The following is a 27,108-nucleotide window of genomic DNA, read 5'->3' as shown; positions in this document are numbered from 1 at the left end:
CTGCAGAAGCAGGACAATTTAACCATTGACACCCAGTACTACCTGGCCCAGCAGATCCACCCAGTCGTGGCTCGGATCTGTGAACCGATAGATGGAATTGATGCCATCCTCATTGCATCGTGGTTAGGTAAGTGCCCCAAACTCATGTAGCCCTTCAGCTGGTGGCAGCAACACGCTCAGTTCTTCCTCCTTTGCCCAGTGTGGGCCCTTTTATAGGCATGGTGCTGTGCCAAGTGCTTCTTTGTTTATAGTTGGGCATTTATTTTTGTGGTGGTTTTGTAACCAATGTCCGTCTCCCCTCAGAGACTGTGAACCCTACACACTTGCTGCCTCTGTAACCACCTGCCTGCTCCATAGTAGGTTCTCAATCGGTAAATGCTGAGGGGAGAGAGAAGGCAAAAGAAAGGATGGAGGAGATTTTAGGCAGCATTATAAGTCTGAGTTTACATTGTTGCAGCTTTAATTAGTGAACTTCCATTAATAAAGAGATTGATGGTATCTCGATTATTGGTTCATCTTGTCTCTGTCTCTAAAGATATCGTATTATAAGGTGAGGGAACAGCTTTTTTAACATTAAAAAGTTTAGGTTTTAGTATTCAGTTCACTGTGAGTATCCTGTTCTCACTTTCATTTAAATTCTTCTAAAACCGAAGTAGCTGTTATCTTCTAGGAATTGGCCTGTTCCTCACATCCCAGGAGGTTCCAGCCAACTCCGAAACCTCAGCATTCCTTTGAGTTTTTGCTGTGTCACCAGATTGTCAGCTCTTGCTTAGAAATGTGTTTTATAACCTGCCCTGATTTCATTTGTAGACACCCAGCGTGTAAGGAGTTAACATTGCTCTACGTTCTCCACTCTCTAGTCCATGGTACGCTCAGAAGGGTAGTTAGAGTACCGCCTGACAAAATTCATAGGTGGTTCCTCACTATCTATAGGTAACGTCCAGAGCCACTGACATGTTACAGAGCCACTGACATGTTACAGAGAAGGAAACTGAGGCTTACAGGAGTAACTAATCTGGTCTTGTCACATAGCTATAAGTGGCTGGCTGCGACTGGATTGGGACCTAGCAGTCATAGACTCTAAGTTTCTAGTTCCAACCTGTATTTCTAGCCTTATTTCTTAATCAGTATATTCAGGGCCCCCTTGAATATGGCGTTGCTCATTCTGTCCCTGCTTCATGGAAAATTCTCCTCCTCTTCTCATTGAGACATCTGGCTTAAGCCATGGACTTGAGTTCAAGTACTGGTACTGGCTCTGTCGCTTTGGCGAGCTTCTAAACCTTGGTCTAAGCCTTCGTCTCTGGAGTCATAAACTCGAGTTGCTCTGAGGGAGCAGTAAGATGATGTGCGTGAGATGCTCCGCACGGGCCCGGAGCGGAGGGAGCCAGTGAGCACTGTTAGCAGCCGCGTCCCACCCTCGCACCAGGCTGCTGCATAAATATGTCCAGACTCCTCCAGTCCGTGAGATCTGCGCATAGTTAGTACTCAGTGTGCATTTGTGGACTGAGATTGGATGGATGAATTATCAAGTCACATACTTTCCATCCTGCCCCTGCTGAGTGTGTGTCTGCGCTCCTCCTGCCAGCCCCGTTTCCACTTTCCCATCAGCGTCTGTTCTGGAAGTAGAAGCTCATTTTTGCCATTTGCCTAAGCAAAACATAATTAGGAAGATAAAATTCTGCTACCCAAATCATCATATAATATATTCTCAAAGTTGAGTTGTATTTGATGATATTTATAAATCCTCAGCTGGGAGGTGGGAGTGTAAGTGCACAGTATTTTTTTTGCTTCCTTTTCTCTCCTCTGTGTTGAGTGCTTGCTCTTCTGGATGCCATAAGTACTTGGCATATGTTTCTCATTTAATCTTCGCAACAGCCTCGTGAGGGTATTTTGTATTCGTTCCATTTTACAGAGAAGGAAACTGAGGCTTACAGGAGTAACTAATCTGGTCTTGTCACATAGCTATAAGTGGCTGGCTGCGACTGGCTTGGGACCTAGCTCTGTGTGACTCCCAAGCTTGTGCTCTTAGCCACTGTGCTGAACTGTACTGCCCCCGCTTAGCTCTAAGAGGTGATGACAGGTATCCTCAACCGGAAGTGCGATGGCGTGGATGTGAAGGCAAGGGAGCTTCATCTTCTCCCTTCTCTCCCTACTGCGAGCCCCACCACTCCCCAATGAAAACCCCTGAGCAAAATTATTTTTTTGTTTGGATCTCCCAGTTTTTCCATTTGTGTCATCAAGAACCTAGTCTAAAGGCTAACCATGACCCTTTCCTTCTTTGGTTTTGGACTTTCTGGAGCTGAGGAGGGATAAACGGAACAAGCCGCGCCCCGTGGGTGACAGTTACCCAATGAGTGCGGAGCCTTCTGTTTCTGCAAAAGAGCGCTAAAGGGTGCTGCGGCCTGCCCAGTGGGTAGCCAGTCCCACTCAGATAGCTCAAGACTGGTCTTACCAAGAGGGGACCACACTGATTTTGTTGGTTCCAGGGTCCTATTTAAGACCATTTTTTAAAAATATAAGTTAAGTCGTGGGCAGGTTTTGACTTGCTTAAAGACAGACTATCCTAATTGCAGCAGCCTTATGATTACAGGCTGTCTTAGGACTCCAGTTTCCACTAATCATTTTCAAAACTGGTCACCGGAGTGGGTCCCATCTTCAGAGGGTTCATCTTATTACTGACCGATCTCAGTGTGCAGTGGGAACCCGCTGTGCTTGTGCACGGTCCCGCCATGTCCCCATCTCTCCTACTTCATCCCCTGAAATCTCTAGGCGCAGCCCCAGCTATACGGACGGCCCCTTCTGGGCAGCCCCTTCTCGGTGCCAGGTAGCCGATTAGAGCTGCCGGAAGGGCCTGCATCCTCGGCCCTGAAGGAGCTGCTGCTGCTCCCCCTTTTTATCTTCTTTTTCTCATTTTTATCTTCTGCCATTTGACGGCAGTCATTATACTGAAGGCCTGTGAGGTTGTCATTATTGTGCGGTCCCCCTCCTCCCCTGCTTGTCCTGTTCTCCCACCACAGCCCCTGCCATCACCAATGCTATCCATTGTCTACCTTCATTAGTACTAAGTCGTGTAGTCCTTTGTCTTCCCCTCTTTCCTCATAGAAGGTTCCACGCACGTTAATGAAGTGCAGGACAGCCAGTGCCAGTCACCGTGAGGATCTGTAGAAAACATCAAAGTTTTCCTGGCACATCTTTGCAGGCATTCGCCCCCTGCCTTAGTCAGTAGCTGCATTTCGATCTGCATCCTTTATTCCTCCACCCCAAGTGAAAAATTAGGGTGGCGGTTCTTCACTAGGGGATTCGAGGCCCCTGTTTTCAATTCTCACTTAGACTGTGGTTTTAGAGAGGAGGAGGGGGGAGATGGGGAAGAAGTGGGAAAGTGAGGGGAGTGTTGGGGGGTACATGGTTTCTAAGAGGTGCAGGCTGTAGGCATAAAATTACTGTAATTTGTTTTTAAAATTCTAAATCTGTTTTCTTTATATAAAAAAACTGCAGTTAGTGAACTGACACTGTTAAATAAGTTGAAGTGTACAAATGTATACATAAAATACAAGCCCTCCAACTGCCTAATCACAGACATAAAATAATTCTCTTGCTTTTAATGTAGTTTTTATCTTTGATTAATGAAATGTATTATAGTGTTGAAACTTTAGGGAAGTTTGATACTTTGTCCTTTTAGTTAGTACAAAGAAATCAGGAATAATGGCATAATTTCATTTAGGAAAATTATTAAGTTCATGATTTTTTATTTTTAAGACTCTTTTGTGGAGACCAACTATATTTTTCAACTACCTTTTTCTTTTTCTATTGCTTTTATACTGCTTTCCTTGAAATGAAAGGCAAGCATCAAGTGTTGGTTTTATCCTGTGGCTTCACTTTGGAAATTCTCTATTTCTCCCCATCAAGATACCTCCTGAAGTCTGTCTGGTGGCATGTTGCATGGCCAGGTGTTCTGCAGGGGAAGGCGATTTTAGTGAGAAGGAGAGAGGATAGTCTATTAAGCGAGTGAATGAATAAGTCTGTTGAATTGAAGGAGAATGATTTGTTCTCTCTAATAACTAATGGTCCTCATTATCCCACAGTAAAATATGTATCATTTTTCTGAAACCCATGCAAGATTATTGCTATTGGGCTTAAATAAAGCAAAATTTTACTCTTTTCCATCTGTGAATAGAAAAAAATATAGTATTACTCTTCTATACAATAGCCCTATGGGAAACATGGCCACTAAAACTTGGAACTCTTAGCTTTTGTTCTCCAGACTATAGGTTTTCTCTCTCTTGTTCTAATGAAAGCTCTCTATATTCTGTGGATGAAATATTCACAGTGTGCGCCAACATCCAAATAGTCTTCTGTGCCTAGCAAAACAGGCGAGTGATGAGAATAGTCTAAACAGGCAAGTGATAAGAATAGTCTAAAGTTCATTTTAATAAATCTATGTTTCATGTATAACAATACTTAGAATTATGTAATATCTTTACTCCAACGAGCGATGATTTGTACAATAGCTGTCAAGTACATTTCTTCATGGTCAGTGATAAAATTTCAGGCATTTATCTGTGTGGGCAGTTTTCTCATTGGTCCTGAGAAATTACTTATGTTTGAAGAATGTGAGGATTTAAAGTTTAATTTCTGAAAGTAGCCCTTAAAACAAGACAGGACACACTTTAACCTGGTGCATTCCTGAGTTAAATTAGAAAGGAAAAATTCCCCTTTTAAAAAATGGCTATACCACTCACATTATACTAGGTAGTTTTTCTCAATAGACAGAATCCAATAACATCTAAGAAATTAGTGCATCCGTGGGCCAAACACCATTTGGGGTACCTTCGACAGGCTAGGGAGGATACACCTGCAAAAGATGGGAGGTGGAATGAAATACAGGTGGTTGGGAGTAAAATGATGTTACCAGCAGGTGCCTCAGGTATTTATCAATCAAGACTTTTGCCTTTTTTCATGAGTAAGCTTTTAGAAGAATGCCCGCATATGACCGTCATTTCCAAACCTTTAATATTTTCTATAAAATAATTAATAGTAAAATTTAAAAAGTAAGATCACACCAAATGCAAAGTAGGATGCTCCCAGCTGGCTTTTGCATTCATTGAACGGATGAGCGTTGAAGACCTGCTGTGCTCTGCATCTTAGTGGGTGCCGTGAGGGATACAGAGTTGAGTCAGCCACGGTTCCTTTCCTCTAGTACAGCCCAGTCCGCTTAGTTGATTTCACTGTGGTGGGGAAGTCTAGCGGACAACACAGTGTACGTCCTAAAAGACATAAAATAAAGGGCTATTGATGTTCAGGGGGAGCAGAGACCACTTCTAGCTGGGGCTACTGGGGAGGAGTGTATAGAAGTGGAAGCATTTGAGGCATTGTGGGAAAGCGCTGTGGAGAGACCAGTGTGGAGTTGGCAGTAGTTGCCTGTAACCACCTGTCACCAATTCTTCCGGCCCATTGATGAACGGCAGCCCACCCTACCCCACCTTCATGGTGGTATCCCATGCCATCTCAGCCACTCAGCACATTAGGGAATTCAGAGAGCCCCTTAAAGGGTAAGGGTATCCGTTGCAAAGCTTTGCGCCTCAGTCCCTGCAAGGGGAGCACGTGATGTCTGTTTCTATCTCACTGGCCCGCAGTGATGCTTCTCACCTAACTCAGATAGAGACCTCAGTGAACTGAGAACTTGGAACCAAATTAGAGCATGTTTAGAATAATCACTTGGACTAGTAATTTCCTAACTCCTACTTTGTAACAATTGGAGTTTCCAAAGTAAATGGGAATTTCTTGAACTATTTCAGTTAGAGCAATTAAAAAGTTTTTTTTAACTTTATTGAGGAATAATTGACAAATATAATTGTATAAATTTAAAGTGTACAATGTGATAATTTGATATCCATATACATTGTAGAATGATGACCAAGATAACACATCCATCATCTCACATAGTTAAACATAGTTGAGTCTTTTTTTGTGGTGAGAATGGTTAAGCTCTAATCTCAGCAACTTTTAAGTATACGGCACCGTATTATTAACTATATAGATTGGTTTTTTAAAAGATATGTTTTAATTAAGTACACCAAAATGACACGAAGATTAAGTAACCTGTAGAAAAATGGGTAAGACAGAATAAATGAAAACAGCTGAATACAATATTGTACATAGATACTTAAGTGATAATAAATATGTGTGAATAAGACTGAAAGGCTGAAAGTGGTGAATTATAAGTTCTTTCCTTGTTGAAAAATATTCACATTTTTATTTTACGAATAAAATTAAGATAGTTTTTATGAAATCAGAAGAAAGAAAAATGGTTAAATATTAACTCACTTCTAAAAAGGAGGTGGTATTTTGGGACCTTCAGCGTAGCTGTCCATATCTACCAATGTAGCTGGAGAGAAGAGAGCTTTGTTGTAAGAGAAGCAATTTTTGGTCTGTTATTTTATTTTCCAAATAATTTTCAAAATAAAGTTATTTGATCAGATTTAAAAATAGGAAAGAAGACACTTCTGAAGTTTTTTCCTGCCGAGAGGTACACATCTCACTAAGTTCAAATTTACATTCAGAGCCATCATCAAGGATGTGAAAAGTAGTCGAGTGAGGTCATGGAAACGCTGCCCGTCAGGATTTTTTTTTTGCTTCCAAGATTTTAGGCGTTATCTTCTATAGGACAATAAAAACCTTGGAAGTTTATTTAACCCAGAGGTTTGGATCATACTTCTTTTAAAATGCTCAGAAGTCTTCCATTTGTCTTATGGAGATGTTTATTACTGGTGTGAAAGGCAGTTTCAGTTGTCTGCTACGTGTATAATCAATTAAGTTGGATCTAGAGTAGTTTTAAATGGTTTATTATGGAAAATTCTAAACATGCACAATAGTAGAGAGAATTGCGTAAGAAGCCCCCATGCGCTCAACACTCAGCTTCCGCAGTCTGCACCTGTGGCTAATCTCATTCTGTTTCTCCACCTCCTCTGATTATTTTGAAGTGAATTGTAGAGATCATATTTTATCTGTAAATATTTCATTTTGCATTTCTATAAGACAAGGATTCCCCCTTTTCAATAGCTACAATATTACCATCACTAGGAAAAAAATCCGACAAATCCTTTATTTCATCAAATGTCCAATAAGTGTTCATATTTCCCTGGTCATTCTATGAATGCACTTCTTAAGAAAAACGCTTCGAATTGGAATCCAGTCAGGGTCCATATGAGAGTTCCTCTCCTCTATCTTTTTCTTATCTTTCTGACGTATTTGTTAAAGATAATGGTTTTTTCGTCATAGAATTTCCCTTATTCTGAAATTTGTAGATTGCATTCCATTGGTATCCTTTAACATGTTCCTCTGTCCCCTGTATTTACTGTAAAGTGTAGTTAGCTCTAAAGACTTATTTTATTTTAAAAATAATTTATTTCAATTTTTGCTACTACTACTTCCTAGCTGGTGGCATGTACATTTATGAAGAGGTACATAACGTCTGGTTGGAATATAACACGTTTTTAAACAAACTCGTAGGTATAGTATAGGAAATGTTCAGTACTCACTTTGCACCTTTTCCAATGCAGTTTTCTTGCATAGCATGCATGCAGAAAAGTACACAAAACCTAACACTGAACAGCTCGATGGATTTTCACAACGTAAACACGTACCATTGTCTCCTTCTAGAAACTGTCCTCCACCCCCGACCAGGAAATTGCTATCATGACTTCCGACGTCATAGATGAGGTTTTCTTATTTTTGGATGTTACACAAAGTTGTGTCTTCAGTCTTTGTGTCTGGCTACTTTCGTTCAGTGTGTTTGTGAGATTGGTCCAAGTGGTTGTACTTCATTTCTGTGTAGTATTTCACTGTGTGACTATCCCACACTGTATGAGCATTCTTGCCCATGACTTCTGTGGAACAATTGCATGTGTTTATGTTGGGTATATACTTAGGAGGAGAATTGCCAGGTCATAGGAGACATGTATGTTTCAGATAGTAGAGTCTACCAATTTTCCGAAGTGGTTCTCCTGATTTATACCCCCTACTAGCAGTGTGTGTTTGAGTGCTCCATATTCTTACCAGCATCTGGTGTTTTCTTTCTTCTTCATCTTCTGTGGCGGCATAATGTTGTGGCTTTAATTCGCATTTCTTTGATAACTAATAATGGTGAGTACCTGTTCACATGCTTATTGGCCATTCGAATATCTCCTTTTGTGAGGTGCCGGTTCAAGTCTGTTTCTACTTTTCTCTTAGGTTGTCTTTTTCATATTGACTTGCAGGTATTCCTTATATATTCTAGATGAATCCTTTGGAAATATGCATCACAGACATCTCATTTGTTGTGCTTTTTGTTCAAGTATAATTTACATACCATGAAATGCTACCATCTTGAGTACCATACAGTTTATCAAGACACAGAACATTTCCATCACCTAGAGAGTTCCCTTGTACCCCTTCCTAGTCACTACCCTCCCCCTCACAAAAGCAGGCACTCATCTGATTTCTATGACCATAGATTAGTTTTGCCTATTTTAGAATTTTATATAAATGATTTTCTACGCTATATACTCTTTGTGTTCAGCTTTTCACTTAGCACAGTTTTGATATTCAACCATCTTTTCGCATCCATCAGTATTCATGCCTTTCATTACTGAGTAGTATTCCATGGTAGATTATATCCAGTTATTCATTCTCACGTTGATGGACATCTGGATTGTTTCCAGTTTCTGGTTATTATGAATAAAGCTGCTAGAACATTCCCGTACAAGGCTTTTTATGGATATGGCATTCGCCTTTTAAAAATTGATTTTTTTCTTTAATCATACTAAATTTTCAGTGAGTATTGTTCTCTGAGAAATCCAAATATCTGAATGGCTGGCTTTGTGCAAAAGATAAATGATTTATTTCCTAAAATAAATTTCTGGAAAAAAAATTCACACTAGGATTTCATTAATTAGCTTCCCTAGTAGTTTAAGTGAGTCATATTACAAACAACTGCTTGGGAATACTAGTTACTTTACTCACTTGGGGTTTCATTCATATGGATTTTTCCCTCTTCCCCACTTGTGTGAACTTATATAATTGGCTTTACTGTAGTTATTTGCAGTCACACTAATAGAGACCTTATTTTTGGAGGAAGAAAATTATTTGGTCAAATGTATTAACCATTCTCTCTCAGCTATATTTGGAACTTGAGTTTCAAACAGTGTAAATACTCCTTGGGAATGGGAGCAGGTGAACATTCTAAAAACAGGTAGTTTACAATGGCTAGAAAGTACAATGGTAGGAAAAATAATTTTGTGCTAAACGTCACATTGGAGGTGTGTGCGATAAGAATGTGGTGATCTTAAGTAAAAAACAATACCGCTGAACTCCTCTACCCCAATGCTTATGATGTTACTTTCTATAAATACTTCTTGAAACATGAGAGCTTTGATCCTGTTGCCAAAATAATGTGAGAGCCTATAAATTTTCTAATTATAAATGACAGGATTTAAATTTCGTTCCACCATCCCACCATGCTCCCCCCCCCCCCAGAAAAAATGGTGTGACTAGATCACTACAAGTGACAGGATTGAATTAAAGCACACATCATTTCTGCTTTTTGTAGGGAAAACCACGGCTGCTGTTTCCCTGAGGGAACTGGTGCCAAGGCTAAGCAGGCTGCTCCTTCTTTTATTCTCTGCCAGACCAAATGATCGAAGTCACCTGTCAAAAGCTAGTCTAGTAGAAGTGGAAGTTCCTTTTCTCAAATGGGGCATAAAGTTTGTTTCTTTAAGCTAGTTATTCAGAGAAAGCTCTCAGTAGAAGAGATAAGGAATTTGGAATTCGGTTTTGCACCTCTTGCTCAAATAGTAATAGGATTACTTACTGTATGATGAGCGTAGACTCATGTATGCCAACTGCGATCATAAAGCTTTTGCTTTATTATTCTGACAAAGCATTTAATTTTGAAGAGACAGTAATTACAAATAGAGTTCTATGTAGCCCCTCTATTTGGCACATTTAAAAATTCAGAATCTACCTCTAGGTGGCAGCACCAGATACTTTTTCCTGTTTCATTCTAGCTTAATGAGTTATGTATAAGCAGGAAAACTTTTAAGTCTCTCCAAACTTCGAAATAAGCTGCTTATTGCCAATTTCATGAAGATTTGGAAAGATTGATTTATATGTTGAATGAGTTGAGGGCTTGTTTAAGCCTGGAGTTTGACCTTTAAAAGAAAGATGCTGGCGCAGTGATCCTTATTTTTTAACATGACATTATATGTTTTCTTTAAAAGATTTAATTTAGCCCTCTGTGATTTGCCTATTGAACTTATAATTGTCCTCCCAAGAAAATCACTTTCTATGACATTTTTATATCCAAGAAACTTGTACAAGGATCATTATATACCTAATATTTTAAGGTAATTACAGTGTCTTCTCCCTTTATATTTAAAAAATTTAACATTGACTTATGACCAGGAATGCTGAGATGAAGTCCCCTCTTTTGAAGAAAATTCAGCTTGAGAATAAATCTGAAGTAATTAGCTAGGCCAGTTGGCTTTGTTATTTCCATGGGCAGATAAGGGTTGCTCGTGGAAATGGACATCTAATGTAGGAGATGTTTCACAAGGCCTGATAATTTTTTCTAACTTTTGGCCACTTGTTGGACTTTTCTCCATAAGTAGCAAGGTAGCCCATGTCCAGTTTTGGCTTACTCAACAGGCAGCCTTCCCCAGGCCTGAGGTACACTAAGGGGGCCGTGGCTGGTTGGGAAGCCTGGAAAGATCTTTCATTGCTTCCCTGTCGCAGCCTGGCTGGTTTTTTATATGTGCAAAGCCAGTGTTGTTTTGTTCCTTGATTTTTGGGTTGTGAAAGAAGCTCGCCTTTTAGAAAACTTCTTGGTTATTACTTTTCTTCTTCCTTACTTTTCGAATAGTAACAGTCTGAGAAATTGATGAATAATGATGTCATCTGAGAAAATGGTGAAGCTGCTTTATCGTGATCGCAAATAAAGCAAGACATTATGTGAATATAGTTGGATTCGCAAGTAGAGTTTAAGAAATTTGCAACAGTTAGCCTTCACTACAGAAAAGAAATGGCATCATTCACAGGCATGGTCTCAATTCTTCTGCCCCTCCTTGTCTTTCAGCGAGAGCATATAGATTCCTACACACTTCACTAATTTGCTGTTTCTCTTAGGGGATAGGTAACTTGTAAAATAAAAGTGTATATTGAGTCTTAGGGCCAAGTGACCTATGTCACAGCAATTGATGTCACCAAGAATGGTTTTTCAAGTTGTTTTGATTGTGAATTCTTTGTTTTTATTATACAGTGTCATGTTAGGAAATATTCACTTTGATAAATTCCTACAAAGAGCAGCTATTAACTTGCTATGCAGCATGAACATGTGTTTCGCTTATTTTTCCAAATGCGTAATTCTTGAATGAATATCGTCTGATTTAAATGTCGTTCATGTGACATATCGAGTGTTTACCACGTCATAGCCACTACTGAAAACAGTTTGTCCTCTAACGTCTGATTTAAACTTCAAAAGTGCATGGTCAGTGGTACCACATCCATTTTGCAGATGAGCAACTGAGACTCAAAGTCTCAATCTTATTCTTTGTTCAGCTCCTTTCCACCGTGTCAGTCAGCCTCAAATCTTTTATAATTACTAGATGTCACTTGACAGTTGACCAAATAGGATGTAGGGTCTTGTCACTGAATTCTGAATACATCTGTTAGATTATCTACCTATGCAGCTATTGATAGAATCAAAACAATTTTTAGATATTTTTGATATTTGAACTATTTGCTCAGTAACTGTTTTATTTTACTTATTTACCTTTATACTAAAATAAAGAGAGCTTTTCTTCGATTTCTAAATAGCCTAGAATTCTTAGGGAATGCTATCCTTGAAAGGGATACTTTTAAGAAAATATTATAAGATATAGTGTAGAATAATTATCTTTAAGTATAAATTCAAATAGTGGATTTTGACAGATATGCTTTGACCAAGGATAAATTAAATTGATTGGCCTTAAAATGTTTCTTTTCTCAAATAGTTTGGGGGAACAAGATAGCATAACCTATGCATCAATTAATTCCTTGTGTTGTTTTGATCGAAACATGGAAGGTATGTTTGGTGTCAGGATTGATGGGGACATTTTGGCCTATAGAATCTATACATTCATTTTTTTTGCACATATTTCAAATTTCTGAATTCAGAACACCAACAAACCGTGCCACGTTTTGTCTTAGATGCTGCTACTGAATTTTAACCACTGAATTAGATTGCAACCTACATGCTGTTAACTACTGAGCCAAGATGAAATCGACCACTGCATTGAAATCAGGCTTAGCAGTTGTGTCTGCACTTGAAGGAGTTGTAATAATAGCAGTGAACTTGTATTCTTTAATGGGATTTTTATTCTCTGTTTTCAGTTTTAATAGTGATAACTTTGATTTTAAGATTTTCTTAATAACAGTGCATATTTGGGATTTTCACTGTAACTTTAAGAAAATAGTTTCTTCCAAACCCAAATGTCCACTGACATATTTCTGCATTATTATAATGTCATTTACTTGTTTTATTTATAATCTCTTATAAAAAAGAAGCCATTTACCCACGTGATATGAGCCTCTATCTTGAGTTCAAGTGCTCGTGTGTGTGTGTGTGTGTGTGTGTGTGTGTGGATTTAAAATCATTCTTTTGTGAGTTTTCTTTGCAGTATTTTTTGGATAAGGGAATTCAAATAATTGTACCTTTCTGAATTTGTTTTTTTTTTTATATTAATAGGACTTGACCCCACCCAATTTAGAGTTCACCATTATCATAAAGACGAAGAGAATGATGCTCTACTTGGTGGCCCAGCACAGCTCACCGATGAAGAGAAATACAGGGACTGTGAAAGATTCAAATGTCCATGCCCCGCATGTGGAATTGAGAATATTTATGATAGTGTCTTCGAGTGTTCGGTTAGTTGTTTCTTTTTGGTTCCTTTTTACATTTTGTAAGCCAACTAGTATAAAGGCCTTTTCTCCTCACTATATGTATAAAAAGAAAAAAAAAAGCATGCATATTGCTTTTGCGTGTTTAAAGAATTTCAGCATCCTCTGAATTCTGCCTTCACAACTTCCTTTATTTCTTGCTTGAAAACTCTTAATAGAATGTGCTTGAATATTGTTTTTGGCTTCCTAGAGTACTTGGCCTTGGTTTTTAAATGGAATCTCTTAAAATATCTAAATTATCTTAAAGTATTTTTATTGTAATTCCTTAATTAGTAACCTGTATTTCCCTACTCCCAACCCAATTTATTAAGACTTAGAGCAATATTTTTCTTTATCTTAAATCAAGTTAATGGGAACTAAGTGTTTTTGAAAAGTTTTTGTTTATCTTTACACATCCCACTTGCCTCCTTTTTGACAAAGGTACTCTGATTATCTTTCCTGCTGTCTTTTCATGTCAGACATTAAAAAAAGTCACAGAGAGACATTCCTTTCAAGAAGTACTGCCAAAAAATGTATCATTGACCTTGGATCAGAACTTGAAACCTGGCCAGTTTACTCGATTCCACTGTAGTGTTATTCATGTGCTAGCCATTGGCAAATGAGTAGGCAGCAGAACCGTGTAAAACCTTGAAACTGAAAGAAAATACATCCTTTATCTAAATTAAAAGTAATTATTTTAAGTTAATTTGGACAAACAGCAGATGTTTTGCATTTTTTTGAATCAAAACAAAGCGGTCTTTGGAAGCAAGTGCAAGGAAGAGGCAGACACAGATCAGCAATACTTGCTAAATCCTTGAGTTTTGCTTCATTACAGCTGTAAATAAGATAGTTAATTGCATGGAGGCTTGACGACTTGCAGATGGGCTAACTGTGGAAGAGCCGATGTCAAGCTCTGAAATCTCTTCCACCTGGAATTGCTTAGCGTGGCGGGTAGGGTTATGTACCAGATTGGAGCAGGAAACCAAGATGTTTAAGTATCAAGAAGGAAAACAAATGCTCCAGAAACCCCAACAGTTTTCCTATATATTATATTTGCTATGTCTTTGTTTAAAACAAAACAAAACAGGATGTTTTCTCCAACTACTAATAATTAATTCTTTCAAATATCTACTCCTGCCTCCCCTCCCCCAAATACATTTCAAGGCGGGGGCAGATTATAGAAACTTTAGATTTGCTAAGCTGACAGTAAGTGATCGCTTTGTGGTATAACACTTAATTTTTAGGCTTTATTCTTAAAATTAAGTTGACAATATAAAAGCAAAGTAATGTCAGCATTTACCTAAGTTCAGAATAAGCGCAAATTTAAAATTTTTGATTAATATGTCTAAAAAGGATGTTTATTTCCAACAATGTGACTTCACTGGTATTTTCACCAGGAAAATTAATTTATCCATAGAGTCTGTCATGTATTGAATGTTTAAAAAAAGTGATTTTAGGATTTTCCCTTCGACTTCGTACTCCATTATGATGGTGGCAAATGAGAGGAAGGTATGTGTGACCAAGGAGATCTTTGGGAGGAAAACAGTTGAGAAAATAGGGCTAAAAACTCACCGATAAAATGAATTAAGAATATTGTACACTGGGACAGCAGCATAAACCTTTTATAACTTTCTGTACTTGTCTGTCTTGGCTTCTGTAGGGAAATGATATGGAGCTCAGCTTGTTTCGTTGTAGTAACATCGACTGTAAGACTTCACCTCTGAACTTTATGGTACAGCTGAACAATAAATTGATCTTGGACATTAGACGTTACATTAGAAAATACTACCAAGTAAGTATCCATAATGAGTTTTTTACATGCACAATGTATTTAGGTTTGGTACTTGTTTCAAAAGAATGTGGTTTCGTATTGTTGGTTTTTTATGAAACTAAAATTTTGAAATGACGGGAGGAAAACGATTTGATTTTCTATTGAGCATTACATCTCTTTTATTACTGAGGACTGTTTTAAATAGTGAAATTTTTGCTTTTAAAGAAAAATGAATAATATAATTGGGAAACATTTTAGTTTATTGTTACCTAAATAAGACTAAAGTAAATGGTTACTCAGATGTCTGGACAAAGGAGGGAAAATCAACTTTGCTTATCTTTGGCATCGGAGCCATAACGTCATGTGTGGCGACGTTAATAAACTGCCCACTAGCTAAGACTTTGTGTTTATGTGATAATTGAAACCATTTCATAGCTTAGTTGTCCGAAGAAATAAAGCTAAACATCTTTTAAATTTAAATGCAATTTGTCTGGCATTTTAGAGAGAATATCTAATTTTTAAAACATATAGTAAAAATACCAGAACAGTAAGTGAGCTGTGTTAGAAAGCTGGCTTTTTTTCAAAGTTTTTGTTTTGTTTTTAACACATTTCACATGAATGAGTTTTTTTCTCTTCAAAAATTAAAATCTCTACATTTCTCATTTTATTTTTCTTAGTGTTTCATTATGTAGTTGGTCATCTGAGCAAAATTTCTATTACTTGAAAGTTCACTGTAACTTATTTAAAGAAGCTACTTGCAAGAGATTTCCAAAAATGCTCAGGTTCTGTTAGGTAAGACCCATGACTTTGGTCAATATCTTTTTATAATTTCTACTTATGTATCAGTTAACATATCACGTAGCATTTTCTTTAAAATGGATCTCATTGAATGAAAATCGAGTATTAGATCATTAGGATCTAATGATCTAAAGAGTGAAAACAGAGTTTCAGTATTGTGATTTCGGAGTAGAATCATTTGTTATTTGTCAAAAAAAAAAACCTAAGTGGGTTTGTCTGAAGATTTTTAAAATACTAATTATGGCTACACTTTGGGAAATCTGAAACGTTTTAGTGACTAATGCTGTGCTGTACTTAATGCACAGTTGGATGGGAATAAAGGTTATCTGTGGGTTCACATTCCACAGTAGATGAAATGTTCAGTGCCTGAGATGTTAGGCCTTTATTTAGCATGAAGAGCCCAAATCAAAACTACTCAGCTCCTCATTTACAGACCTCGTTGAGCCTGCTTCTTGACACTTGGGAAGAATTCTGAGTTTTCTCTTTGTGTTTAGTCTATCAAAATCTACACCATGGAAAATGTTAATACTAGAAAAAACTCATCTATTTCCTTCTATTAGAAGGGACAATCTGTTTTGACTAAGTTGGGAGTAGGCAGAAAAATGATCTGTATAGTTAGAAATATGCCCTAACTGAAAGATGGCTTTCTAACCTAATTGTCTGTGTGTTGTGGTGGTGTTGGTAGTGGTTTTATGAGTATTTTTCAAGCTAAATAACCTAGTTTTATGGCTCTAGACATTTAACCCAAGATTTCTATAGCATTCGCTTCGATTGTCTTGTCTGCCAGCCAATCTCCCTAACCACAAGTACCAGTTTTCCTGTAGTTACTGCCCACTCAGTTGACTTTCCTAAGGGATTTCTAATTAAAATATCCAGATGTCACTCTTAAAATTGAAGATCGATATGACCGTCCTTAAAATTAGGGACCTAATTCTCTACTTTCTGATCTTAGTCGTATGCGATTAGATGAGAAAGAAATCCATTATTTGTTCTTTTCATGGCCCCATGCTGAACAAATATTTCAAATATTCTCAAGATCAGAGCTTTTATACAGAAAGCTCACACACCTCTAGGTTCTACTTCATTGGTAGATTGCTTTCTTTCCTCCTCACCCCAGACATAAATGAACTTTTGCAGGTAGAGGGTCATGCGTTGAGTTTCTTTTGTATTGTGCAAGTGGTAGTGATTGCAGTTCGTTCAGTGTGCTCTCCATAGTGGTGGTGGCCCTGCTGGAGATTAATGCACCAAGTGTACTGGACCCAAGGATGTTGGCAATAAGTGCAAACATGCCTCGTTTTATTGCGCTTCGCCTTATTGGACTTCACTGATTTGTGTGTGCGTGCGTGCGTCTGTGCGTGTGCGTGTGCGTCTCTGTGTGTGTGTGTGTGTGTGTGTGTGTGTGTGTGTGTTTACAAATTTAAGGCTGTACCCTCCTGCATCCTGCAAAAAGATTATAACTTGTTTTATTGTGATACTCGCTTTATTGCGGTTGGCTGGAACTGAACCCACAATATCTCCGAGCTGTGCCTGTGCTGAGATTAAGTGACTGTTCTCTGAAGCTAATGACCAAAGGGGTTTCCTCCTATTTTGCAAGTTGAAAAATACTACCCACTGGACGTAAAAGTTGTTAGTAGACCAAGAGCAAGGGTCTCAGTATTTTTTTCATTTTAGTCTTAGGATCACTGCAGGGAAAGTATAATGTACATTGAGGAGGGAAGGCATCGCCATAAAGAAGCTTCAGGAACACAGTGGAGGAGTCTGGTACTTGACCAAACACTGTAACCTGCCAAAGAACACAGTTCTCAATCACCAAGAAATCGAGTTGTCAGGAACAAAGGGACAAAAGTTTGCAGTAACAAAGTATACTATACTTCTAAATCACTTTTCAAAAAATACGTCACATGTTGTTATTTTCTGTCATAAATAAATAGCACTGACTGAATAAATGTGCGATAACAAACATTAAAGATTTTATGTATCTGAGAATACCATATAATATTTTAATACTGGCTCTTTTAATAGGAGAGGAAATGCTTTTTCTCTCTCACCATATAACAAGGATTAGATCCCTTGAATTCTCATTTCCTAGAACATTTAAATTTCAGTATACGTAGAAATACCAAAAGCACCAAGCAGACTATTTTAAGTAATATATTAATTTCTTTAGGAGGAAAACAACTCTAGTGCTTAATCTCGAGATTTGATGAAGTATTAAAAGACTTTGAAGTAGTACAGAAAGCTTTAATTCAAAGTTGATTTTGTGCCCTGGTCATTGTTGGTTTCTCTGTCCAAAGTTAAAATTGAACTGTTATTTTATTTTATTTTTTTTTGAAAATCATAAATAGCCAATTTAAAAACTATATCTCTAAGCTTTTAGGGATGTTTTTGAAAAATTGAATTTTACAGTGAAAAATTGATATGTGTTCCCCTTCTTTTAAAATTCTGCTCCAGAAGAGCAAATACATACACACACACACACACACACACACACACACACACACACACACACACACAAAAGGGAGAGAAACACTAGCTAATCTAAATTGGGAAATGAAGAGGGCTTTTTTTAAGCATGAAAATTTCATCATCTTGTCAGCTGGCAGAATGCCTGCTGTGTGGATTCACAAAGGCTAAGAATTACACTTTCATGAAATTTTCCTCACTAACTGCCCTGGTTAATTTGAAAGATAACCCACTGTTCTAATTCATTCCTCAATTGGGCGGTGCAGGTTTTATCTTTGATCTGACAAAGCATTTGTGTTAATCGTTTTGGCCCTCCACTAGACACTCTTGGGATTGTGCTTTTACAATAAATGTGTCTGTGATAGCTCTTTAGTCTATTATACTTACAATAGATCCATAGAACTGGTAATTAATTCTCCACTGCTTTGGAAATGGGAAGAATAGGTGTAGCTCTGTCAAGTGCTGCTGGGAAGTTTGTTTAGCTGGTTCATTTTTGAAGTGTTCCCCTCAGCCGTCCATGAAGCAGCTGCAGAAGAGAGTCTGAGATTGGGACGCTGCCTGTCCTGAAGACTTGCTCATAAATGGGAAATCTGACCCCTCTTGGTACCTGGGAGGGGGGTAGTGGGTCATTTACTTTCATCTCAAGTACTATTAGTTATAATGTACATTAAACCCTCATTTTAATACTTAAAGAGCCATCCGTTTCTAAAGGTGGATAGTCAACTAAAATATGCTCCTAAATTCTCATTGATGGCTTACGCAGGTTTTAGAGTGTTCCAGCGGGGCAAAATGCATGCCTTACCAGCCTTGCGGTGTTTCTAGCCACTTGTAAAGCAGCATTTCTTAGAGCACTTCACTGTGATTTTTAAACACAGAGATATTGCTGGCCCTCCATCTAGAAAAACTAGCAGGGAGCAGCTAGACAGTGCCAGGCATATGATAACCATTGATTAGTTGCCAAGACCAGAAATTGGTGGTTGAATTCCTTAGAAATTTGCTATCGATTTTACAATCTCAGAATTTTTCTGAAGTAAGCTTTCTGAGGACAGGAGCTATTCTTTGGTGTCTCAGTAGTGTATGCATTTCAACATTTAGTAACCAAAGGAACCAACAAATTAAAGTTATACTTTCTTGGTTTTCCCTTAAGTTCTTTTTTTATACTGCTGTCATATGGACAGAAGGTTTATTAATAGTATACAAAATTTCTCAGGTTGACACGAAATTCCACAGGATTTTAAGGTCATGAAAGTATTGATAAATAAAGCCTTTTGTCACTTCTATATTTTATATCGCTGATTACTAATTCCAGTATGTGCCTTTCTCCAACTTCATACCCTTAATTTGTTTCTTCCCTAGTCGGGTATCAGGCAAAGAGACATTGACCAGAAATATTTTTATCATGATGCAAAATCACATCCTGCATGAACATCCTCTCATTGTCATGATGCAAGAATCGATCTCTAACTACGTAAGGTGGCGAAGAAAGTGGATGATGCCTAGCTGTTACTCCTCTCGCTCCTTCTTGCTCTCTCCCTGTATTTTTCTCTTTCACTTCTTAGTATATTAATTGTGACATAAGCCACATATTTATAAAACCTCTTTTGGACCCATTTTTCTGAGGAATTCCAAAAATAATGTCCACAATCGGTTGCGTCATGATGCAGAGATTTTCTTATGCTCACGTGGAGCAAGGAGCGTTTGACTGGCGATGCTGACCCTCAGCATGCTGCTGGCCGTGGGTCCCTCTGGAGGCCTGCACACGTCCGGGAAATGGAGTGGAGTGACTTGTAGTATATGAAGAATCCAGTTAAACTTGTTTTTCCTTCTTCGCAAAAAAACAAAAAAAAAACCAAAAAAAAAAAACTTGTTAATTTTGGAATGGATTTGCCTTCCTCGAAGATAAATGTAATAACCACCAAGCATAATGTCATTAAGCCAAAGACTGAATTGGAGCTACCTTTTACTAAAAATGCAAGGAAGGCAGGGCGAAAGATTGCTGAAAATATTTGCTCCACCAAAATAGACACCCCTTCAGCATCACGGGCAGCAAATCCATGGTGCCCAACGGTGCCTGATAAAGGATCACTTCTTTAGGAATGCACAGAACTCAGTAATTAAATCTGGTAAATTAGAGGCGAAGCAGTCTCCTTCCCCATTGCCCCCCACCCACCCTCACTCTTTCACCCTCTCAGTATAGCAGCACGCCCGAGCTATTGCTGTGCAGGTGGATCTCGGTGTTTGAGTACAAAACCCGTTGCATGGGTTTTACAGCCAGACAGTGATGTTCAGTAACTGTCTCCTGTCTACTGCAACTATTTGGTGTTCAATAACCCTCAAAATTTCTCATTTCTTACCTGTGGTGATGTGGGCTGATAGTTTTTAGTTGGTAGTTTGCCATATGCAGTAGTCTCCCAGGTACATTAGTTCAAAATAGTTTAAACTGGAAGCACTATCGGAATTATTGTTTATTTCCTTGCCTCTGCATTTATATTTAGAACATTTAAAAAGAATAAATTGGGTTTCTTTTTTGAAAAGACTCTTAACAGCATAATTATAAGTGGTACAAAAGGCATGCAAAGAAGCAATAGATATCCATCCCACCCATTCAGCAACACAGGCAGCGCGATCCACGCTGCCCAGCGGTGCTTGAAGAAGGATCATTTCTTTAGGAATCTGTAGAACTCATCCTAAATCTTATTAAAACAAAACAAAAGAACATCTTGAGAATTAGTATTTCTTATTGCTTCACAGCATTTCTTTTTTCTTCACAGCATTTAAGCTAAGCATAAATGAACAGCACGGACACCAATTGCATGTTTTAAACGTAGTATTCTAAAACCAGGGCCCATGGACGGAGGGTTGGTATGTTTTTATTACTGAATGGCTGATTTTTACTAGGTATGAATATGAAGTTAGCTGATTTGAGTCAGGTGTAAGATTCGGTGCTATGCCATGGTGTGTTCTCACAGGAAAACTAAGAAACAAGGGATCTGGTGATGGCAGGAGAAGAGTCTCATTGTGAGTTAATTTATTATCGAACAAACGTAAGTGGATAACAGGTCAAGTCCAGTGCCTTAACATGTGACAGCCACATATTCTACCCAAGCAGCTTCTCATGGTTTCAATGTTAGCTGTTGTAAAGGAGTTCTAATAAGCAAATCAGATCAGATACAGCCCTACATGCTACCTGAGTCTTATCCTTTTTGGAATAAGCAACGTTCACTTGTGTTCTCTGTATTTATCACAACACCTCTTTATCTTTGATCTCATTTAATCTTAAACCTTAGGGCATGGACCGTGTTTGGGGAGGCTGAGAACGAGAGCACGATTGCGAGGAGCTAACAGGGGACCCACACCAAATTCTATGGTGCCTTGACCACAGAGTACAGTGTCGACTGTAGAAGACTGACCCCAGAGCCACGCGCAAGATCTGAGCTTGGGCCATGTCATTCCCCGCACACGCATAGTCACCCTCTTGATCTCTTGGTCAGAGGTAGAGGCAGTTATAGCCACGGCCCTTGTCTGTTTTTCCTTACGTTCCGAAAGCTCGACATTCAGTTATATCAATTTTCATACCAGCCACTGCTAGCCTCACGGTGGACTGTGAGGTTTGGACACAAAACACCAAGGTCAGAGCTCCTGTCTAGTTGCTTACCAGCTCTGTAACTCGGACTAGTTACCCAACTTCTCCAAGCCACAGTCTCGTAGCTTATAAAATGATGTTAGTAATGGCACCTGCCACATAAGGTGGGAAGGAGGATTATATGGGATGATGCATTTCAGGGGCTTAGAAAGCACACAGAGAACACTCAATACTCGTTATCCCAATACGGCATAATGGTAGATGAACATTGCTCGGCTCTGTTCTTTTGTGTGCTCGGAACCCCCAGAGATTCCGACCTGGGCTGGGGCCTTGCTGCTTCTGTCTTTCTGAAGCGTCCATCTGAAAGCGTCCGTCATCTGGCTGCTCTTCCTGTCCCATCCCCTCAGAAGGATGTCACAGCGTGCCGCGCTGCTCTGTGGCCCTTCTTGCAGTCTGCCAGTATGGGAGTTTGCTTTTCAGTGTTTCCGCATAGGTTCTCACAGTCAGCCTTAGGAAAGGACACCAACAAGGGTGGCTTAGGGTGGTGGCTAAAAGCCAGGAAAGGACTCCAGGCTATAACTCCTTTAAGGCCAGCAGCCAGTATTGTGCCTAACCTATAGATGTTCGGGAAAAAGTTATCGAATGAGTTCATGATATTCTGAGAGGTTGGTTGGTGCTATCAAGCAACTCTCCCAGGTCACAGGAAGCAACATTGAGACTGTGACCGTACTTGAGGACCCTAGTTGAGAATTCTGTGCATCATATGGTAAGATAGCCGTTTATGAATAACAAGTTGCTTGCCATTTGCACTATGCTCGCTCTTTCTGTAGCATGCCGCAAGGTCTCGGGTTAGCATGACAAGCTCGGACAGGCCACGAGGCTGGCTGGGACACGAGTCCCGAAAGCTGATGATAGCCACCCAGCAACGCGCTAGTCCAGCCGTTGAAGAGAAGGCCAGGGTTTCAGCAAGTTCCGATACAGTTCGCCGCCTCTGAACGGAAACTTGGAGGTTCTTTGAAATGCGGAGGAAATGCCATAGGAATTGTCAAATATCCAAAAACAAATGGGTAACAACAGAAAACTGCTTGTGCCCAGACAGAATTCCTTTCTTCACTTTGATTTCTGTAACCTTGTGTATTTAGGAAAAACTCAACTGCATGTCTGACTCCATCATCTAGAGCTTCTGTCGTGTAGGAGAGTAAGAAAGTGAACCAGAACAGATTTCATTTAACCTTTCAGAAGTGAGATTTTCACTCCGTTGACCTTGGCTGCAAGGAGCAAAATGGAACTATCCGCTCTCTGCTGCACATGTAAATGAGAAGAGGAGAGCCCCTCAGACCGTCCATCTCTCATATTTGTTTTGCCTAAAAAGTGTATGTTATGGTTCACGTGTGGCATTTGGCCCTTTGCAGATAGTTCCGGATATGAATTTGCAGATCACCCTGTCTAGCTTGGTTGTGTATGAAATGGAATAACCATATTTCTCTTCCAGAGGGAGTTAATTCAGCTGCCTTTCTGAGGTACCATAGAAAATTTCTCAAAAGCCTGGATTCCAACAAATAACATTACTTATAAAAATTAGAGCTGCAGTATTTTCCAAATGATGCCTGTTTGTTTTGTGCTTGGCATGAATCAGGGATGGCTTTACCATGTGCTCCTGCCAATACTTGTATTGGTCTCAGCTTGGTTTTGAAAAGCAATGTATAACTTTCTGTCCTGGTTCGAAACTCCTCTGACTCTTGGTACTTCCTTGAACGTTTTGTTTGTTTGTTTTTAACTATACTCCAGCATATTTTAACTCTTAGGGAGGGTGATTTTGTGAAGTACATCGTCCGGCTTGTTTCCTCAAAGGTCCTTGGCCTCATTCGGGCTGCTCAGGTGCTCAGGGCTCTTTGGATGTTTGGGAATCTCTTCCGATGGGAATCTAGATGATTGGCCAGCCCAGCTCTCAGGAGCCTAGTGTAGCCGGCCTCCAGGCTCCAAACCACCAGCAACGAATGTTAGTGGCAAGAGAAATTTTAGCCTTGAAGATTTGAGAAAGAAAACTGAGTTGCATCTTCACCTCATTACTTTTTTTTCCCCAATGGCTCATGAACACAGAAAGAACCCAAACAGCATGAGGAGTGGTTCCAACTCTCAATTAATTATATTCACTACTCCAACTTTCTAGAAATGACCTGGATGTTGAGCCACCTAAAAGTATAACTTAACTTTCCTGTTTTCAAAGGCGCTTCCATTTTGACCTACCCACATCTAGAGCCGAGTTTATTTTCTAATTCTAGCACATGTGTAGATTCATGTTATCACCACCACAATCAGTATACAAAATAATTCCATCGTCCCCCCCCAAAACTCCCTCTTGCTATCCCTTTATATTCACACCTTCCCCACCCCTAACTATGGCAACTACAGATCTGTTCTCGTCACTATAGTTCTGTCTTTTCAAGAATGTCATAGAAATGGAATTATGTAGTATGTAGCCTTTGAGACTATCTTCTTTCACTTAGTTCATTCCTTTTACTGCTGAGTATTATTCCAATGTATGCATGTATCCATTTGATCCATTCACCGTTGAAAGGTGTTTAGGTTATTTCCAATTTGGAGTAATTATGAATTCAGATGCTATAAACATTTGTGATAGGTTTCTGCGTGCGCATAAGTTTTCATTCTTTTAGGATGAATACCCAGCAGTAGAATTGCTGACTCATATGATAAGTGTACATTTATGCTTTTAAGACACTGCCATACTGTTTTTCAGAGTAGCGGCACAATTTTTCATTCCTACCAGCAGCATATGAGAGTTCTGATTTCTGGGCATCTTCCCCAGCAATTGGTACTGTTGGTCTTTATTATTATTATTATTATTATTATCATTAGCTATTCTAATAGGTGTGGGTGGTATCTCATCATGATTTTAATTTACATTTCTCTTGATGGCTAGTAATGTTGAACATCTTTTCATATGTTTATAGTGATGTCGAAATCTTTTCATGTATTTATTTGCCATCCTTATATCCTTTTTGGTGAAATGTCCAAGTTTTCCCTCATTTTTCCTTTGCATCGTTTGTTTTCTTATTGTTGGGTTTTGAGTTCTTTATATATTCTAGATGTAGGTCCTTTGTTGGATATATGATTTGCTGATATTTTCTCCCAGTCTGTAGCTTGTCTTTCATTAGATAAAACTTTAATTTTGATGAGGTCCAGTATATTAGATTTTTCTCTTATAGACTTTGCTTTTGGTCTCATATCTAAAAACTCAAATTTTACATCTAGACCTGTAATTGATTTAGAGTTAATTTTTGTATAAGGTGTGAGGCTTAGGACAAGGTTCTTTTTTGGGGAAGGAGGGTCCACCTAAGTTCAGTCGTTCCAACACCACATGCTGAAAAGACCATTGTTCCTCCATTGAATTGCTTTTGCATCCTTGTCAAAAACCATTTGAGCATACTTAAGCGAGTCTATTTCTGGACCCTCTGTTCTCTTCCATTGATCTCTGTGTTTATCCCTTTGCCAACACCACAGTCTTAATTACTGTGGTTTTATATATAAGTCTTATGTAGTGCGTTCCTCCATTTTATTTTTCTTTTAAATGTTTTAGCTATTCCAGTTTTTTTGCCTTTCCATATAAATTTGAGTCAGCTTGTCTTTATCAACAACAACAACAAAAAAGTCCTGCTGGGATTTTTATTGAAATTGTGTTAAATCTATAGAATCTCTTAGGGGAAAATTGACATCTTATATTGAGTCTTCCAATCCATGAACATGATCTGTCTCTCCATTTATTTAGATATTTTTCCTCTTGGATTAGCATTTTATTGTTTTCCGCATACATATCTTGCACCTGTTTTATTAGATTTATATCTAAGTAATTCATTTGAGGAAAGTTATTTTTTCTTACAATTTGGTCTCTAATTGTATTCACTGGTATATAGAAATACAATTTTTGTTCTCATATTGCTATAGTTCAGAGCGTTGCAAGTGAATCAGTTGGTTCCCAAGAGTATTTGGTAGCCATAAAACATTAAAACTAACATGCGTAAATTCATAGTTAATATGCAGCCCTTAAAATTTATGTTATAAATCTATAATTTTTGGACCTAATATTTGGCCACAGGATAGTGATGAGTTTGGGGGGCGGGGAACCCAGCTTATAGTATAGTGTCACTTATGTAATATTTATGTGTATGTGTGTGCTTAGATATCTAGAAGGATGTTTACTGTATGTCAAAAATCATGTCTGAGTGCTGAAAAGTTTAGATTTTTTATTTTTTTCATATTGCTTTCCTCTCTTTGACTATTTCACAATAGGTATGTGTTGTTTTTATCATAACAATGAAGGTGGTTAAAAGAGAAAATAAAAATAAAACAGGGAATTGTAATATGGTCCTTACTAGTAAATGACCAGTATAGACTCCAGTCCTATTTGAGAAGTATTTACATCCTAGAAATCTTGATGTTGCCCCGGCCATTTTATGATTCTAAAATTTTACATTGTAAACCAAAGGAACATTTCAAGATAGATGGAACATACTGAGAATACTGCGTTTAGAAGTTTTCTTCACCACAGCATTTCTTTTTTATCATATGTTTGTCTCTGTATCAGGGTTTTTAAAAGTCTGATGGGTCAGCCCATCCTGGAATGTTAGATTAGGATTTCTGAGGGTGGAGCCAGAGTATTAGTGTTTTTAAAAGTTCCCCATGGGATTACTAAACTCCTCAAAAATCGCCTGTTGATGAATTCGCATGTAATATGTAAAAATGACTGAATATTTTATAGTGTGATTTCTATATGTTAAATATATGGTTGTTTTATATATTATCTGTGATTTCTGTACATTCATATAGCTTATGTAGGAAGATACGGAAATAAAAGGTATTAATATTTCCACATTTTTCATGGGCTTTACCATCCTTGTTAAGTCTTCAGGTGTATTGCTGACACTTAATACATGCCAGATAATTAACGTCGCTCAACCTTGTCTCTTTTGGTTGTGGATATGATTGTATAAACCTAGGCTGAGTAGTATTTGTGAATAGAAATGTCATCTTCTCTGTGTGTCTCATATAAAAATTTCATGACATCATCTGATCCTGCTTGTGCTGAGGAATTATGTTCTTTAGAGCACTTTATTTATTAAAGTGGCTCTGAGATCTGAAGTCCTGTAACTCACCACAGTCTCTTTGTGAGCAGCTTCAGCTTCCGATCTGTAGGAGGTGCCTCCTGCCCAGGGCTACATCACATGAGCAAGGCCCGAAAGTCCAAGTGCGGCAGGGGAGATGCTCACAGGGCACAAAGTTGCAGTTAAGTAGAAAGAATAAGTCTAGAGATGTCAGGTACGGCAGGGGTCCCCAACCCCCGGGGCCGTGGACCGTTACTGGTCCATGGCCTGTTAGGAACAGGGCTGCACAGCAGGAGGTGAGCGGCTGGTGAGCCAGCAAAGCTTCATCTGTATTTTCAGCCACTCCCCAGTGCTGGCATCACCGCTCCACCTCAGATCATCAGGCCTTAGATTCTCATAGGTCCCTGGTGCCAAAAAGGTTG

At 38.6% G+C, this 27,108-nt stretch overlaps 1 protein-coding gene across 1 annotated transcript in view; it reads left to right on the top strand.

The window, feature by feature from the left end:
* Positions 1-27,108, top strand: part of POLA1 (DNA polymerase alpha 1, catalytic subunit) — a 281,922-nt gene that overhangs the window by 120,906 nt on the left and 133,908 nt on the right. The window contains exons 32-34 of the mRNA XM_011382457.2: positions 7-127; positions 12,761-12,939; positions 14,612-14,743. Of these exons, the coding sequence (XP_011380759.1) occupies positions 7-127; positions 12,761-12,939; positions 14,612-14,743 (432 nt within the window). The remainder of the gene's footprint in view (positions 1-6; positions 128-12,760; positions 12,940-14,611; positions 14,744-27,108) is intronic.

Source organism: Pteropus vampyrus, unplaced genomic scaffold, assembly GCF_000151845.1.
Source record: "Pteropus vampyrus isolate Shadow unplaced genomic scaffold, Pvam_2.0 Scaffold476, whole genome shotgun sequence".
Lineage (NCBI taxonomy): Eukaryota > Metazoa > Chordata > Mammalia > Chiroptera > Pteropodidae > Pteropus > Pteropus vampyrus.
Note: the sequence above shows the minus strand (reverse complement) of the source record. Positions and strands in the feature narration are given on the sequence as shown.